The 17912-nt window shown below is 46.6% G+C and overlaps 1 protein-coding gene across 7 annotated transcripts in view; it reads right to left on the bottom strand.

The window, feature by feature from the left end:
• Positions 1-16018, bottom strand: part of CEP164 (centrosomal protein 164) — a 72912-nt gene extending 56894 nt beyond the window's left edge. For 5 of the 7 annotated variants that reach the window (XM_034754559.1, XM_034754562.1, XM_034754561.1 and 2 more), the window contains exons 1-7: positions 15884-16018; positions 10769-10881; positions 9835-9946; positions 9041-9254; positions 6026-7768; positions 2004-2162; positions 345-473 (exon numbers count right to left, since the gene is read on the bottom strand). In XM_034754559.1, the coding sequence (XP_034610450.1) occupies positions 345-473; positions 2004-2162; positions 6026-7768; positions 9041-9254; positions 9835-9946; positions 10769-10856 (2445 nt within the window). In that variant the 5' untranslated portion in view covers positions 10857-10881; positions 15884-16018. The remainder of the gene's footprint in view (positions 1-344; positions 474-2003; positions 2163-6025; positions 7769-9040; positions 9255-9834; positions 9947-10768; positions 10882-15883) is intronic. The other 2 variants (XM_034754564.1, XM_034754565.1) reach the window with 1 other exon arrangement.
• Positions 16019-17912: the final 1894 nt, after the last annotated feature.

The following is a 17912-nucleotide window of genomic DNA, read 5'->3' as shown; positions in this document are numbered from 1 at the left end:
CTTTTTACATATTCAGACTAACACGGCTACCCCTCTGATACTTCCCTAGCTGACACATCCATGGCCAAGACCCCTACAGACAGTAGCACTCACCCTCTTCAAAAACCTAACAGATCAAATCAGAGCGAGAACAGGGTTAGATACCTTGGGGAAAAGACAAGAAACTTAGCCTAAGTTAAACCCAGAAGCATTTGAATCACAGGACATTCTGGGCTGAAAACCCTCATGAGGCAAGGACTATCAGGGTCTATTCCCCAGATTCCCTTAGGGGATCTACGCACAGCCCACAAAAACAACACACGGCACTCATAGGAATCTAACAGGTTTCTCAGCTCTCTTCCTACCTGATTTTCACTCTCTTCCTCTTCATTTTCCCCTTCATCTAGAGCTAGGAGATTTAAGGAGGCTTTTTCCTCATGCACGGATCCCAGCAAGCTCTTAGTGCAGTCGGTGGATTTAAGGGTCTGTGGAGGCTGCAAAGTCAAAAAAAGGGGGATGAGGGTTGTTAGACGAGATCAAGCCAAACAGGAAAGACGACACAGGCATCCACTCAGGCATATCAAAGCATGGCAGCCCAATTCCATCCCTAGTAGAGGGACGCTCTCACCAGCTTAGTAGCACACAGTCAGCATAACACCCAGAACGTCAAGGACTATGCAGGCTAACTTGACTGTCTAAAACAGGGTTATTTTGCAGAGAGTCATTGCAAATATATCTTGACTACCAAGGTGGTGAGCTCTGCTTTAGGCAAAAGTTTCCATTATATCAAAGGTGTTCTCACTGTAAAGAAACACATATGCAAAATCTCCCCACCCAAGAAAATACAAATTCATCAAGCTGGATTTGCAACAGACTTCCCCCTCCCTCTTTTCTTTTTTAAGATGAATTTGATGCTGGTAGAAGGTGTAAGATTGATAGCTCTGGGGATACAAGATCTCTATACCCATTAAACAGGTATACAACTGACGGCAACGAAAGCTTCTCACCCCCACCCCCACTACTGTGGGCTTCTCTACATGGCAAGTTATTGAGAGACAAGCCAGCATGTGCATCTACAACCTACCAGCTTGCCTGATGGACATTGCTACAGTGCACTGAAAGTGGCCCCCCGGGATTTGTGTGCGCTGTAGCAGTGTCCACCCGGGACAGGACTGCACAGCAAGCTGGCGCACTGTAGATTCACACCCTGGTCCACCACACAGTAACGGCTTGTAAACGAGCCCTGCGTCTCAGCTTTCTGCTGGAGGGACCTCTTCTCGGGAAACAAAAGGAAGTTCAGTCTCTGCAGCCCATTTAGTCTTTCCCCTCTCTGTGGTGACCAATGAGGGGCCAGTGGCCATTTTACAAAGTGAATGTTTCCCCTCACGACTGAGGCCCAACAGCTCATTTCAGCCTCAGATGGGAACAGCTGCTCAGCCACTAGTGTGACGGCACCTGTGCTGTCCTAGTATCACAGTGAATGAGTGCTCGATCCTCCCTGGCAGAATTAACACATGGGGGCTCAAATACTAGAATGATGGGCACCAATGTAGAGCTTCCATAGCTAGAAGGTGGGGAAGAGAGGAGCAACTCTTATGCGCCAGCATTGTCATTCTGAGTGCAGGGGGGCTGGAGAGCATCACTGCCACTTTGGACTAGGTTTCATACAAACATGGGGGGTGGGGAGGGGAGAGGGAAATGTAGAGACAGGAAACGTATTTCACATTTCTAAGCATGGCTTCACAGACAAAGACAGGGTAAAAACCATGTACGAGGGACAGGGATACTGCCTTTGAAACACCAGTCTAGTGTCTAGTATCAGAGGGGTGGCCGTGTTAGTCTGGATCTGTAAAAAGCAACAGAGTCCTGTGGCACGTTAGAGACTAACAGACGTATTGGAGCATAAGCTTTCGAGGGTGAATACCCACTTCATCCGACGCATGTGTCTGGGGAGGTTCCTGAAAACATGGTGCATTGCAACAAACACATCCCACACTGAACTTTCAGTGAAGAGGGAGAGTTACCAGAGTTCCTTCTCTGAGCAGCGGACTGGGTACCCCGGAGATCTCCACACTGGTGCTTAGCGAGCCACGGAGGGCACCGGCTGGACCATCCACGACACCACGTAAAGGAGCAAGACTCCCCGGGGGAACTTGGACAGGTGCTAGCAGGGAACCTGGAGACTAGGACATGCAAGAACAAGGTAAGTATCTGACCACAACTGAGATGGATCAAGAGAAGGAGAGCAGGCACCATTTACAGTCAGCAAGTAGGTACAAAAATAACGAGCCACTCCTATCTGAACATTTCCTGCTACCACTTAAACCACCTCTGCTCGAAAGCTGCTAATGAGACCCCAACACTCAAATGTGTGAGGAATAAGAGGTGGATTCACTCGTGCATATAGCCCATCCAATGACCCATATGAACAGAGTTATTTAGTTTACAACATCCAGGAGTTTGTCCGGATTCACAAAATTCACAGAAACACCAAAACATCAGGGAGAAGATAAAATATAATACACCCATATTGGCATACACAAATGTAATAGATACACATTCACAAAGAACATTATATGAATGCCTGGGAAGGTGGTCAGAACCTCTGTACTATTCTAATAAAATCAGGCCAGACAGCATTTCCGCTCTTGTACCCCTCTGCTGCTTTGCACAGCACTGAATAACTGAAGTAGAAACCATGGCTGACAAATTCAGTTTCCTCAGCAAAGAAAAAGAAGTGACATTTATTATGAATTATTGTCCAGATGTCAATACGTGACTTTTCAAATAAGAACGAACTAAAAGGGTTAATATACTCTTGCTGTTACTTGAAACAACCCTTCCCTGCGCTGGTTCCTCCCATGACAGCATTGCTTCACTGAGTTTTGAGTTGTTGGCCAGGAAGAGGGGGAGTAGGGATGCCCATGTGAAGTGATAACAGCTCAGCAGCCCAACTAACTGATTGCGTAGGACCTGGGTAACTGTGCAGCTTCACCCTCCAATTACCCATGGGAGGCTGGGGGTAGGGGCTGGGGTTCTCATCATTTTCTGGTTGTTATTCTAAGCAGAATAAGGCATGACAGTCTCACTGGGATGGCAAGGAGTCTCCTGCCCTACAGAGGCTGCAACAAGCAGGTGGGACTACAGCAACAACGGTGGGTGAGAAGTAAAATTGTGGCAGGCAATTCTGCTGCAGAACTTCAACAAGGGGCTCTTAATAATTTCTACTGAGGTGTCTCCCATCTACTGCACAGCAAAAACCCAGAGAATAATTCCTACTTCCCAGTTAGAGGGGTCAGAGAAGAGCCACGGAAACTATTAAAGGACAGGAAAACATTTTAGCATGAGAAATTCAAGGAGCTGGATCTATTTAGCTTAATAAAAAGAAGGTTAAAGGGTGATACAGTCAGTAAGTACCTGCGAGAGGAACAGATATTTGATAATGCACTCTTCAGCCTAGCAGCAAACGCAGAACAAGAGCCAAGGGCTGGAAGCTGAAGCTAGACAAATTCAGACTGGAAATCAGATACACAGTTTTAACAGTGAGGGTAATTACCACTGGAACAGCTTACAAAGGCTGTGGTGGATTCTCTGTCATTGAGAATTTTTAAAGCAAAACTAGATGATTTTCTAAAAGGTCTGCGCTAGCTCGAACAGGAATTAACTCGGGGAAGTCCTGTGGCCTGTGCCATGCAGGAGGTCAGACTAGATGATCACAGTGGTCCCTTCTGGCCTTGGAATCTATGAATCTCTAAACAAAATGTAAGTCCCATAAAGGGCTGAGATCAAACAGGACAAGCTGAGAAAATGCCAAACTCAACTGACCTGATCAGAAGAGCCGAAGTTTAATTGCACTTGTAAAGGTGGGCAGAGAAACTCTAGGCTAGCTCGAAAATAATCCTCTCATATAGCAGTGACACAAACAGGCCCCCCACCAAGGACCTGAGTTACCACCACAGAGCATCTCAAACCTCTATTTTACACAGTGGAATTTTTATCCAGCAAGACAAACCTTGCAATACGCTGCCCAAGGTAAACGTGAAACTAATGCACGCTACAAATACGCCTATGGTTTCCCAGCACCACTCTGTAGCATTTCTTCAGCAGAGCACGTGGGCGTCAGGAGATCAGTCTCCTGTACACAGTGTTTATACAAAATTACAGACTGAAAACACAGTTAATTCACTAGCGCACTGGGGGACGGGGAAGGAAGATAAACGCACACTGCTCTCTCCTCCACCAAGTTGTTGCCAAATCAATGGTTATAGTGAAAATTACACATTCTCGGCTTAACTAGTGATTTTCTACCGATGGCTATTAACTGTGTGTGTGAAGCTGGGGGTGTTAGTTGTCCTTCAGCAAGAAAAACTCACTTCCATTCAGCTAATTAAAACTTTCAGGATAATCTGCAGTTTATCTGATATTTATAGTCATAGTTATTATCAGCTAAGGGGGTGCTACCACATGCTGGTAATTGGAAATCGAAGCTAGCAATTCAGTGGAGTCACAGCTGGATACCAGCAATACGGGAGCAAAGCACTTCATTAACATTACACACAATGACCTTTTATTTTATTTCTTCAGAACACATGATTTGGCAAGTCCTTATTAAACTGAAGCAATTACTTATGAAACAAAGAACAAGCCAGCCCAGGACACACTTCACACCGACGAGGAACCTCCCGCTGTATGCAGTGGAGGACAGCACCATGGCCCAAAACTAGTGTATCTTATAGCAGTGGGGGATGCTCAACTGTGCTGCCTCTTGGGGAGGAAGAGCAAGCTTCAAGCACATGCAGCTGCAGGCCAGAGCAAAACAGCTTGAGCGCTTGTCATCCAACATTAAATACTACCTGGATTTTTGTTTAATTAACAAGGCAATTGTAGCCCAGGATAATTGTCCTAATAATGAAGAGGTGGGAGCTCTAAAAAGAAACAAGAATACTTTGGAGTGAATTGTTTTATCAAGATATGAAGGGCAGAGAGTTTGTCCCGTGATATTCAAAGCAAAACACAGTCAGAGAGCATTGCTTGCATCTGCTGCGTACTCCCATGTCCCCGGGATTCACGGTCAGCTTTGCAGGGAGGCATCACTTTTAATGGGTACTTTGGAGTCTTTTGGTTTCCCAAGAGCGGGGCCGAAGGGGAAAGAGGGAGAAGACTGCTTTCAGAGATGGCACCAGCCTATCCCACCTTTGCTGCTCTCCCATGAATTTACCTGGTTTGAGTTTATCAAGATGTGTCATAAGACAACAGCAGTGGTGTTCAGGTCAGGACTGAGGTTTGCTCAAAGAAGTTTGTGCAGCACCTACCTGCAAAAGGCTGAGGGGGAGGGGCACTGTGCTAACGCTCAACTTCCATGAGAAAACAAGTTCATGCAACCTTTGTTTTTCTGAATTTAACAGAAAGGGTGGCCCTGTGGTTAAGGCATTGAACTTAATTCCTGGCTCGCTCATACCCCCTACATAACCTTTGCCAAATCACTCTTGGTGCCTCAGCTTCCTGTCCGTAAAATGAGGACACATTCTTTCTCCCACCATTGGTCTATCTTATCTATTTAGACTGCTCACTCTTCAGGGCAGGGTCTGTCTCTTTGTTTGGACAGTGGCTAGCACAGTGAGCCCTGATCTCAGCTGAAGCCTCAAAGTAAGTGGAAAACAAATAAGGGAGATGTTCCTAGAGATGACTTTGTAATTAAATGTAATAATCCCAATCCATGGACTGCTCTGTGTGACCTGTTTGATAGTTCAGAAGACAGAAATAATATTGTATTATTGTAGAATTCATCCAGGATGTAAGTTATGTAGTGCTTACCATGCCAGGAAGGTCAGCAGGAGGGTATTTTTCATCCTGCACCTCAAAGCTTTAATAAACCCCCAAATATACCTGTCACATCAGCTCATGTGACTACCACCAGGAAGATAATTTCCCTTTCTCCTGAAACTTAGCTCAGCAGAGAGAAAATGCCCATTCTCAACTCCTCGGATTCATTTATAATGGAACAGCAGACCTGTTACAGAGGGATTTTTAAATCTAAGCTGCCTACCTCATTACTGCCTGCTCCTTCACAAAGCTCCAGTTTGCTGTAATCCTCAGTCACTTTTCCACTCTGGGTCAACTCTCCTTCCACCTGTCGACAGAGCCTGCTGCTTTCCTGGCACTCAGCTGTCCGATAAAGCCAACCAGGAGAAACCTGTAAACCCTCTGTGAACAAATCTGCCTCTAGCCCTCTAGGAACTGGCTCTGTCCTTTGCTCTCCTTCTCCTGTTTCTTCTTGTCTGCCCTCATTGTTCTTCTCAGGGGCATCATGTGACCTACTCAGTTTCATGTTAAGACTGACACAACTATGTTCCTGACTACGTACTTGATCGTTTTCCTGCACATGCGGATAGAACTTCTCATCCTCAGAGTTACAGTCACTCTGTGACTTCCCATTGGCTGAGCTTTGTGGTGGAGTTGGGAGAGTTCCTGTGAAAGGGTGAGTGGGTAGAGGCCCTTTAGCAGCAGCAACCAGGTCTGTCTGTCTGTCAGACTCACGAGAGCTCTGGAGATCCCAGGAGAAGTTATCAACCTCTCCCAAAATCTGTGATGCAAAATGATCAGCTGAATTGCTTGTAACACTGCTGTCGGGATCAGGCCCCAAACCGTTAGCCTTCTCCTTGTCTTTGTGCTGTACAGCAGAGAGAGAAACAGGCTCTGATGCAGAAATATCAGCTCCTGCTGGAGCATAAACTTCTACCCGTCTGGTGTAGGGTAATGTATCTGCAGTCACTTCAGGAACTGCCGGGGGGCTGTCGAATAGGTCTTTTCTCGGGGCTGCTTCTAGGCCTGCTCCTTCAACAAACTCGGCCTGCTTTGAGCTCTCTCTCTCACACTTGCCGACAGCCTCACTGCTCTTGCAAAGTTTGGTGGCTTGACTCAATGCCTGATCCTGAAGTTTTCTCTTCCTTCTGCTCTCAGCTGCTCTGCTGTGTGCCCTCAGCTCTCGTTGGGGACAGTGAACATCAACCTCCTCCATCAAACTCAGGTCTTCTGTGGGACTGGCATCAAAGAGAATCATTTCACATTTCCTGCTGTAAAAAATATGGTCAGGGGCACTGGGGGTCAAGAAAGCTTCATTTTCATCGGCTTGTGATAAACCTGGGCCTCTTTCTTTATCACCACCAGGCCCTGTTGATCTTCCTCTGACTGATAAGCCGTCATCAGGCTGACAGACACTCTCTCCTGTCATTTCCTCCTTCTTCCGGTTGTCAGACAGCTTTTCCTCAACAAAGAGCATACCTGTGTCCTCCAGAACCTCGGGGGAATCAAGGACACTTCTCCCATTCTCAATGTCTTGTGAACATGATTTCTTTGACACATAAGAAATGGACTTTGTCCTAACAACATCTAAACCTTCAGACTCCGAGTCAGAAAAAACAAGACAAGGCTGGTCTCCAATTTTTGGGGACTTGTCTTGGCCCTGCTGGTTGTCTACATCCGATTTGCTAAAAGATGGTGTTCTTCCTAAAATTTTCTCCACATCAGCTAAGATCTGGTGAGTTCTGCTGGACTTTGCTGTGAGAAGTGGCTGCAGTTTATTTGGGGAAGTCCCTGCAAACTGTCTGTTTGAGTCACTTGTCTCTGGTGGTCTCTCAGAGGTCTTTCCTTTACCTTTCTTAAGAAAGCCCTCGTTTCTAATCTGGCTAACCTGATCTAGATCAGGACTTGCACACTCAGAGGACAGGATGGGAGAGGACATTCGATAAAAGGATGTTGAAGGAAGAATCCCTGGCTCTGGCTGCATTTCCTAAATAAATAAATATTAGCAGATAACTAAAATACACAACATCCGATACATACACTCGTCTACAGCACAAAATGGAACAGGATGTACTTGGAGCATTTGAAATAAGAAACACTATCAGAAGTCCCTCAAATTGAAGGCTTGGGCCTTTTCCATGGAGGTCCCTGCCTGGAAGATTCTACCCCCGAGAGTTTGTTGGCTTTCAAGGTCTGGTGCAAGGCACATCTTATCAGCCTGACATTTACCCAATTACTGGTTGAACTGGGAAAGTTCTCTCTATTTGAAAAGGGAGGAATGGTTTGCCATTGGGATGACTACTCTTGTTGCCAACCAACAGCAAAACAGATGAATCTATTGCTTTTAAGGCTGTGCCTGGTGCCTAGAAACCATAGCAACAGGTGCACAGTTACTTCATAAATAACATTGGTTGTTCCTTCCAATGAGAAAAACTGCTCCAAAAATTCTACAACCCACCCACCCACCATCTAAGCACAGCAATCACTCCATCCTGGAAAGGCAGGAAGTAAGAGGAATGGCTTGAGTTCAGGGCTCTGAGCCCATGTTCTGCAAGGGCCTGTGATCAAACGTGGGTACGGCAAAGCATTAGGAAACAGGAGGATCCTAGAGACATTCTGGGTGTGCCACTGACCCGTCTAACTCAAAGTCACCTGAGCATCTTGATACCTTGGCCCAATCAATTGTGAAGAACTATGGGCTCGAAAACCTTGGCCAGCACAAACAAAACAAGAGACACTTTGGGCCCTGCAGTAGCCTTGACTTGATTTAGGAAGGAGGCTCTGAACTACTCATGCCACCACAGGGCCCCTCTGGAACCATAGCAACTCCACAGTCCCAGAGGAAGACTGGAGGGAGGGAGCATCCACTGAGCCCTGTCTTCCTTCCACCTCACGGCCCCTCAGACCATAAAGTCATTGGGAGCATTACAGAAAACCAAGTGCTGAGTTTAGTGACCTTGAGGGTGAAACTGGCAGTAACTGCTTCCCTGAACAAGCCAATTTCTCCTCTGGCCTCAGGTTACTAAGGGATTTGGCCCAGTTGTTAAAAAATGAAGTTAAAGAACAATAATTGAAAAGTGATGCTATGCCTGCCTCCATCTGCTCCTCTGCACAGCCCCCCCACAGCCTCTTCATACCCGTCATTCATTCTAGCCTCTAATACCACAATAAGTAGCAGCCATCACCAACTCGCAGCTGGTCACTTACGCTCAGGCTGGCTCTCCTGGCCCTCCCTAACAAGCACCTCAGGTGTACTCACCGCAGCAGGTTTCATTGGCTCTCTCTCCTTCTTGTCTTTCTTCTCCTTCTTGTCTTTTTTCTTCTTCTTGTCTTTCTTTTTAATGCTGCCATGAGCCGAAAGCTTCTCCCGCTCCTGGATCACAAGTTCTCTGTAATGTTCATCACAAGGGTGGTCCCATGTGGACTGGCCATTAGAAAAGTTAAAGTAATAGATGTCGCCAGTGATATCTTGACTGATGTGGGGAAAACAGAACACAAAGACAGGAGAGAGTCAGGGCATCAGCTCTGTGCCCGCGAATCAGCACACACAGCTGGCAGCAATGCTGCTGTGTGTGGCCACAGAACTGGTCATCTCAGGAACATATAGGGCTTTACAAGCGCTGGCCATAGGCTCCCTTTGGTGCCTAGCAGAAGCGGAGCATGCTGCCCCAGAAAAGCCCCAAATACACAGGATGGGGGAGCACCTGCCCCACAGCACAGTCCTGCTTCCATCACGCTCATTTCCCAAACTACTTCTTCCCTCTCCCTAGGGCAAGGGCAGCATTGCCACCATTCTTTAAGCATCAGTGAAGTACGGTATTGTATTATCCCCATTTTACAGGGGCATGTACAGGCATGGAGGGGAAGTGACTTACGCAGGATCACAAACTGGTTTTGTTACAGAGATAGGAATAAAACCCAGGAGCCCTGATACCCAGTGCCCTGCTCTAACCACTAGGCTACTTTCCCCTACTTATTTGACAAGCACCTAGAGAGGGATTAGCAAGGAGAGATTGGCAATCTACTGAAATAGTGCTGATTTAAAGTTCTCACCATGGTTTCCACTCTTGAGGTAAAGGAGCCACAATGCCTTCTCTGGCCAGCCACATCAACTCCGGCTCATTCTCAGGGTCAATCCCTATCTCCCTGGCAAACTCCTGAATTTCTGTAGTAGAACAGAAGTAGAGGAAACAAAAGTCAGTAGAAGACAGTGCGGGGCAGACAAGCAAGGCTGTGCGTTCCTGTGCAAACCTGTGCTCAGTACAGCCCAGGGGTGCTGGGAAACCCCCTCATTGAAGACACTAGAATTGGGATGTTTTCTATAGCTCTGTGCAGCCTATGTGCCAGGGAGCATCTTACAATGGGCGAGGCAAGGCTGAACTCTGCAGGGGTGGGAGACAGAGGCAGCCACAAACCGAGGTATATCCATGGGAATGGAAACCAGGAGCCTTATTCTACTATCTCACTGCCGTACGTCGGAATTAACTGTCTGGAAGTCAAAGGAGTTACTCCAGTGAAAACCAGTGTAAGGAAGAGGACAATCAGGTCCCAAGAACCCTGAATCCCAGTGTCCCGCTCTAGCCACTAGCCGACACCATCTCCTCCCTCGTTTTCCTAAAGGAGCTCGGCTCTCTTGCTCAGCCCCAGATGGCTGGTTTCCTCTGTGACAGTCCCAACGGCTGCAAGGGAATGGAGCCAAGAGCCAACTCGGCACCACTTCTTAGTGAGGGCACTGCCAGTCTGACTGGACGAACGTCTAAATCTGCCTTGCAACCCCTCCGGCTTGAATTTCCTGGCAGATCAGAATTTCTTTGAGAGACGGGCTGTTACTGATGCACTACCGACAGCAGGATGGAGTGCCACTAACACGAGCTACCTTTTCAACTCTCCAACACACTGAACATCACTCATTCTGTCTGCTTTGCCATTCTCCTGCAATATTTGAGAGCCCAATTTTTCTGCTCTGAGGAAGGCAGGTGCCAGTTACCTTGCTCACTGGGTATGTATGTTTCATCATAATCTTCTTCTAGGATGAGCTGATCCCCAATGCGTATAGCGGGTCCTGCCATGTCCATTCATAAGGGGACACACTGACTGCACCTAGTAGTGAAAACACAACCAATGTCCTTAGCTAGAGATCAATGAATTTCACTCATTACAGATCAATTAGCAGATATGCATGTGGGGCTGTGACACCTTCTTGGGGAGCCCAGAATTATAGGTGACCTCATTACCCTCTTACCAAGAGAGAGACTTGATGGAGCTAAACTGGATGACAGCTCCCTGTCAGCCCAGCCTGTTAGCCAGCCAAACAATCTCCTCCAAAGCTCTGCCAGCTTTGAATTTGCCTTACAGGTAACACTTGACGAACCCTAGTTCCAGAAACTCCCAGGAAGAATGTGCCTCTTCCGCATCCAGCCGCCACTGGACACCCACAGAAATTACCAAATCCTCTGTCTCCAAAGAGACAGTGCGCACACCAGCCTGCTAGGTGAACTGAGGAGCCTCACTTTCCTATTACAACACGGGGGAGAACATATAGTAAAACCAAGGATAAGTTTATTACTAAAGAACAGAAATTCAAGCGATGATACTAAGCAAAGATAATAGAAAGATCTGGTTAAAACAAAAAGTTTCTGCAAGACTAGAACTTAACTCTAGCAATTTAATCTTTTCTAAAACAGGCTCTCATCTAAAATTTCTCCTGTAGTGCTTGCTGGAATTCAGACATACCAGGATCCAGACTTTCATGATTCCCCTAAGCACTACAAAGGGTTTCCTCAGTAAATCGATAAACCTCGGGTCTTTCTCCCCTCTTCTTATAGGCCAGGACACCTTTGAAATGCACCCTGTGAAGTGTATCCCGAGACAACGTTCCTTGCCCCGCTGGTTGCTCTTTGAGGTGTAGGTGCCAAGCTGTCGATGTTGTCCTTACGTTCATTTGCTTTTTTTGTTGCCTCAATATGTGAATGTTATCCCCATTGTTTTTAGCTAATCCTGCTTAATTAACATTAGAGACAGGGAGATAACTACATCCTCTCCTGTCTGGAAGAAAACCTGTTTTTCCTCTTTGTTTGATTACAGACTTAAAGCATAATATTGGTAAGTATCCATAATTCCTCCTGTAGTGTTCTTACACACACTGCACAATGATATTAATGGCCAGTACTCTATACGTTTTCATTAGATACCTTATATGACATTCTTTATCGATAAATGCCATGACAACTATGTGTTAGGTGTAGTGCCTTTGTCAGGCCTGACTGGAGTTTGCCAGGAGGCACTGAGGCACTCCTAGGGTCACAGGGGCCCTGAGCGGGAAGCGCAGTGGGTTCTACAGACCAGGACAGCTGCCAATGATATGGGGATTGCTGACTCGCTCCTCCGACACACAAAGAATCGCAAGCAGTCCTGGTATAGGCCAGATGGTTTCTCTAGAACTGTTATTGATCATGTCTTTGTTAAAAATCATTGGTAGTCATTGGTCATGGATGTACAAGTTCACGATGGCGCTAAACTTGACATGACCATCAGCTTCTGCTGACAAATGTGCACCTCCAACTTCAACAGCCAATTAATGGGGCTGAAATTAGTCCAATTCAACCAAAAGCTATTCTTAGAATTGAGGTATCAGATGGCTTTTTGTTCTGGGCTGCTCAAGGCTGTTGCAACATTACAGACTGAAGGAATGGAGTAGTTTCAAGTCACCAAGAATGATGACTGCCAGCTCAGGGCTGTGGCCACAGCCCTTCAAACATCAAGCACTGATCGGTGAGGAGATGCTCACTGCAGCTGGAGCTAAGAAAAAAGGTACATTGGTCATGAGCAAAAGCAGAGGCTGAACGGGTTAAACTTTGGAACAGCATCCAGTCATTGTGTAAGAAAGATCGGGAATCCTGGTGGTCAACTCAGGCAGCCAGTTTTGGACTGGCTGCCACCAGGCACAATCTCTGCAGTCTCTATGCAACTGTGCAGTGTCTGCAGGGGAGGGTGATACAGTAAAGAAACGGGATAGCAGCATCAGCCAGAGTCTGCAAGACCACATCATGATGTTCCTCAATTATACACTGCCTGAAGAGGGCCAAGGAGTTCCGGTAGAGCCACCTTCTTTCAGCGAAGAAGAGATCCGGATTCCAGTCCGTAAGCTGAAGCCTGGGAAGGCACCAGGAGTTTGTAACACCACTACTATCATCACTGAAGACAGGTGAGAGTATTGTTATACCAAGACTGCATAGACTCTTCCAGACCCTCTGGAGCACTAACATAACCACCAACAATTGGAAGGCGGCATTATTTTTACTCTGTTCAAAAAGGGTGAGAAGGCCATATGTAGCAACTCAGGAGGTATTACACTTTTGTCAATCCCAGGGAGAGTCTTCGCTTCCATATTAATGTCTTTAATCAACAATGCACTTCATGGCAAAGGCCAGGATACTCAGTGTGGCTTCAGACCTGGTCATTCACCTTGAGACTGCTTTTTGAGAAGATGGATTAATTTAATAAGCTGCGTGCAGCACTTTTTATGGACTTCCATCAGGCCTTTGATTCAGTGCATTGAGCAAGTTTGCAGGATCTGATGAGAGGACTTGGAATCCCTGGGAAGATAATGTCAATGACAGAAGAGCGCTATAAAAGGAACAGAAAGCTGTGTTCAAGTCAGTGGCAGATACACAACCTGGTTTCCTATTTCCACAGGAGTTCGGCTAGGCTGTGTGCTGTCGCTATCGTTACTCAATATCAGCACCACTTCATTTATGGATCAGCTTGAGGAGCCAGCTGTCGGTGACAGTGAGCTAAACACCCTTCTGTTTCCAGATTTCAGACATACCAATGACACTGCCTTGTTGGCTCAGATTGGTGAATCGCTGATCTAGCTGGACAAGAAGCAGCGGTCTGGTTAATCCCTGGCCATCACCATCAAGCGACCTCCAGTTCCAAATTACAATCCGTTTAGTATTAATCTGTCTAGATGGGACATCAAGCAGGTGGCAACCGTCATATCCTTGTGAAGCAGCACAGACGATGCTGGAGGGTGCTCAAACGATGTGGACATTGGTATAGCGGCAACTGCTGTCATGTTGCAGGCCCTTCAGCAGCCTCTGTGGGGACCTTGTGGCATCAAACATGCCACAAAGCCACAGATCCATAGAACCATGGTTATACCAGCTCTGTTGTGCGGCAGTGAGATGTGGGTGCTGAAGAACACCAGACTGAGGTTTTTAATTCTCATAGTCTTTGTGAGCTGCTCCACATTAAGTGGCAAGACAGCATCAGAAATGAGAATATTAGAAGTTGAACCCAGCAACTGCCTCCATCAGCCCTGGTTCGGTTTCAGTGGCTTTCTTGGTACAGACACATTACTAGAATGGAAGACCAATATATTATGAAGCACGTGAACCAAGTAATGCTGCTACACAGCTAGCAATTACCATGGTTACCAAAAGCATCAGTGGTGTGGTAAGATTGCCAAAGATAGATATAAACTGAATATCCAGCCAGACCACCATAAAGATCTAGGGAGAGATCGATCCAGGTGGCACTTGATCTGCAAGGAGACTATGTCCCTTTGGATTTGCCATGACGATGATAACGTGTCCCAATTATAAAGTTATTAGAAGACTATCCCCAATATTAAACATGAACAGTCACTTATTTGTGATGATTATTTCATAGTTTTACCCCACATAAAGGCCAGACAAAAGAACCATTAGTGCCCCGGAAAACCACCATCCACTTTTTCTTGGTGATGTTCAGTGGGTCTTTCACTTCCTGTGTGCCTTTGTACCGGTCAATCATCACTATCAAGAGCAGGCAGCGTACCAGGCAATGTTGTCAACACGCTAACAATGACAGCTCTAAATACTAGCACCACACTGCTCCCATCATTGAGCTCTCCCTGTCCTTTCCCTTTCCAATGACCTCAGACAGCTCTGTATTTTTAACTCTCTTATGTAAAATGAGCCACGTAACCAGCAATTAATCCTACTAGGTCCCAGACTGCAGTATTTTCAAGACGACAAGATCAAAGCAGCACCACAAATCCTACTCCACATTCTCTCCTGAACATACGTGACCTAAAACATCTGAATATGGACAATTTAAGCTTAAGGTGCTTCCATTCTTATTTCTTTACTAGTGTTTATAGTCATCTCGCTCACACACAGTCTTTAGCAGCAGAAGAAAGAACAGGAGTACTTGTGGCACCTTAGAGTAACAAATTTATTTGAGCATAAGCTTTTGTGGGCTACAGCCCACTTCATCAGATGCAAGAAGTGGGCTGTAGCCCAAGAAAGCTTATGCTCAAATAAATGTGTTAATCTCTAAAGTGCCACAAGTACTCCTGTTCTTTTTGCGGATACAGACTAACACGGCTGCTACTCTGAAACCGGTCTATGCTGACTTATTCCAGTCAATTGAATCCCAATTTGTACATGTACCAAAGTGCTTGTGTGTACAGTATATATCACCACACAAACGTATATTGTGAAGCCGTGAGCTACCTACCACACTCATGAAATGAGTATGCTGTTCCCAGCTTGGTATTAGTGGCTAATGCCTTCATTAACCACCACATATGAGGAAATTAAAAACAACAAGGCAGAGTGCTGGCATAGAAACGGATTTTCATGATCTTCTTGCCAAAAGCAGAATGAGGGACGGGCTTCACGCCTGCAGCACACAGACTTGCTCCCTCACATCTTTTCCGTATGCACACTCCCCTGGCACCCCCACATGCTCTCAGCAGGAACTCTCCCAACTCTTACCCCCATGGCACTCCCCATTCCCACGGTACAGCTTGTGCACACCCACTCGCACCGAGTCCTGCACCAGCTTTCCCCCTCCACTTGCACATTCAACACCCACACTCACCCCCACCGCCACTCCCCCTTGCACACTTACCCGTCCCTTGCACACTTACTCGCCGCCACTCCCCTTGCACACTTACCCACGCCTTGCACACTTGCCCACGGCCACCCCCTTGCACGCTTACCGCCACTCCCCCTTGCACACTTACTCACCACTTGCACACTCGCCCCCCGCCCCATTCCCCCTTGCACACCCGCGCCCCCTACAGCAGACGCGCATGACAGCGCGGCCTTACCTTCCACGGGGCCCCCACACCTCCCCAGCCTGGGCCACCCCCCGGTCCCTACGGGCAGCGCCAGCGGGGGCAGACGGCCCCCAGCCTGGGCTCCCCACCCTCCGCTTCCATGGACGCCCGGGGGTTGCCCTGGACCGGCCAGCAACTACTTCCGGGCTTGAGCTAAGCCTAGCAACGGCAGGGCCCGCCCCAGCCTCCGCCTGATTGGGCGCCGGGGAGGCCCGGCGGCACTGGATTGGTGCAGGCGTCGGACAAGGTCACGTGGGTCCTTTAGTTGTCCCAGGGCTTGGTGGGAGTTGTGGTCCGCAATGAGCCTCCCCGGGTATAACGACCCCCTCCCCAAACCGGGGCCAGTGACACTAGGGGCCCACAGGGGCCATGCCCCCCAAAACTGGGCATCATGACACCACTCAGGGGATGCTCCCAAAGTGTAATGACACACACAGACAGGGGCCAGACCACCCCCCCAAACCCCTAGGAGACACAATCCCCCCAAAATTGTTAGTTCATGAGAATTCCAGGGGTCACTTTTTTAAACAAAGCTGTAAAACAACATATTAAAAATCCTTTCCTGGTTAGTAAAAAGAACAGGAGTACTTGTGGCACCTTAGAGACTAACAAATTTATTAGAGCATAAGCTTTCGTGGACTACAGCCCACTTCTTCGGATGCCTTTCTTGGTTAGTACGATTTTAGATCAGTAGGCACCAAACTGTGGTCTGTAGAAGGCTTGCTATATTCTCCTAGCTCTCCTCCTCACTTTCTCCAGATAAATCACATAAAGAGACCATTCAAAATACAGATATGTTTCCTAATGTTACATTTCCATGTATGCAATTGATGTAATTTCAAGATCTTGTGTAACTGTGACTAATGGGAGTGGAGATGTCTCGGAGGCCTTCTCTCTGTTAGGATATAATCCAGTGATCTCCAAACTTTTTTGATCGCGCACCCCATCAGTAAAAAAATTTTGAGCACGCACCCCCTGCCACACCTCTCGGACTCCCGCCCGAACTGATGAAGCCAAAAAAGCACACCTCCTACCGTGCACCCGCTTTGGAGCCCACTACTGTAACCCACGCTAAGAGAGCGTTAAAGAACCTCTACCTGAGATTATTAAAATGGAATTAATTTTAGGGCCTGATCCTGCAGAGGGAACCATTTGGATAACTCCTGGTATTTACGTTAGCCCCACTAACATTAAGAGCCTTATTTAGAAATTTGGTCACCACTTTTAACATACTCAGCAGAGGAGGGCTCCCCAGCCAGAATCTTTAGCCAGGTTCTTTGAATATTAACCTGATCCCAAATAAGTAAGAAGTAATGTACAATATACGTTAACTTTTTTTGTAACTTTGCTTTAAAGTTAAAAAAGGGGGGGTGGGGGGGGAGAACCAATCCTACATGAGTTATTTATGTATCTGAGTAGCCAGATTGAAATCAATAAAGCTACTACTAGTGCAAGTATAGTTAAGTCCTTGAGTGTGGACTTGTCTACACAGGTAAATTTTACCCGTATAAATTACATTGTGAATTTAAACTGCTATAGTTATAACAGTGTAAACATATAGCGAGAGACACACACACACACTTTAGGAGGACCTTTTCGAGTTAGGTTATGTTGCTTGGAAAGGGGTTTAAAATGAACTGAAAATATCCACTTTTATTATGGAAGAAAGTGTCCACACAGGCAGTTATGTCTGTACAAGTACAACTATACTGGTATAATTATACTGACATAACTTTCCAGAGTAGAGAAGCCCTACATGTTTTCTGAATTAGGACCCATATGTTTAGACTTTGTGCATTTCACTTTACTGGCCTGTAGCCTGGTCCTTTACTTGCTATAGTTTCTGCTCAATTTTACTTTTTTTTTTTTTTTTTTTTTTTTTAAATATTCCCTGAAAACCTATACAAATCATCTCCAGACTCCAGGCAAAATGGTTCAATTCATTCATTCATTGAACTGTTTGGGAAGCAGATTTTTAATTCAAGCCTAAACAAAAATGCCTGGAGAGGGAAGTAGGGTG

Source organism: Trachemys scripta, chromosome 21, assembly GCF_013100865.1.
Source record: "Trachemys scripta elegans isolate TJP31775 chromosome 21, CAS_Tse_1.0, whole genome shotgun sequence".
In the NCBI taxonomy this organism is placed as follows: domain Eukaryota; kingdom Metazoa; phylum Chordata; order Testudines; family Emydidae; genus Trachemys; species Trachemys scripta.
The sequence above is the reverse complement of the archived record's forward strand: the minus strand, read 5'-3'. Positions and strand labels throughout refer to the sequence as shown.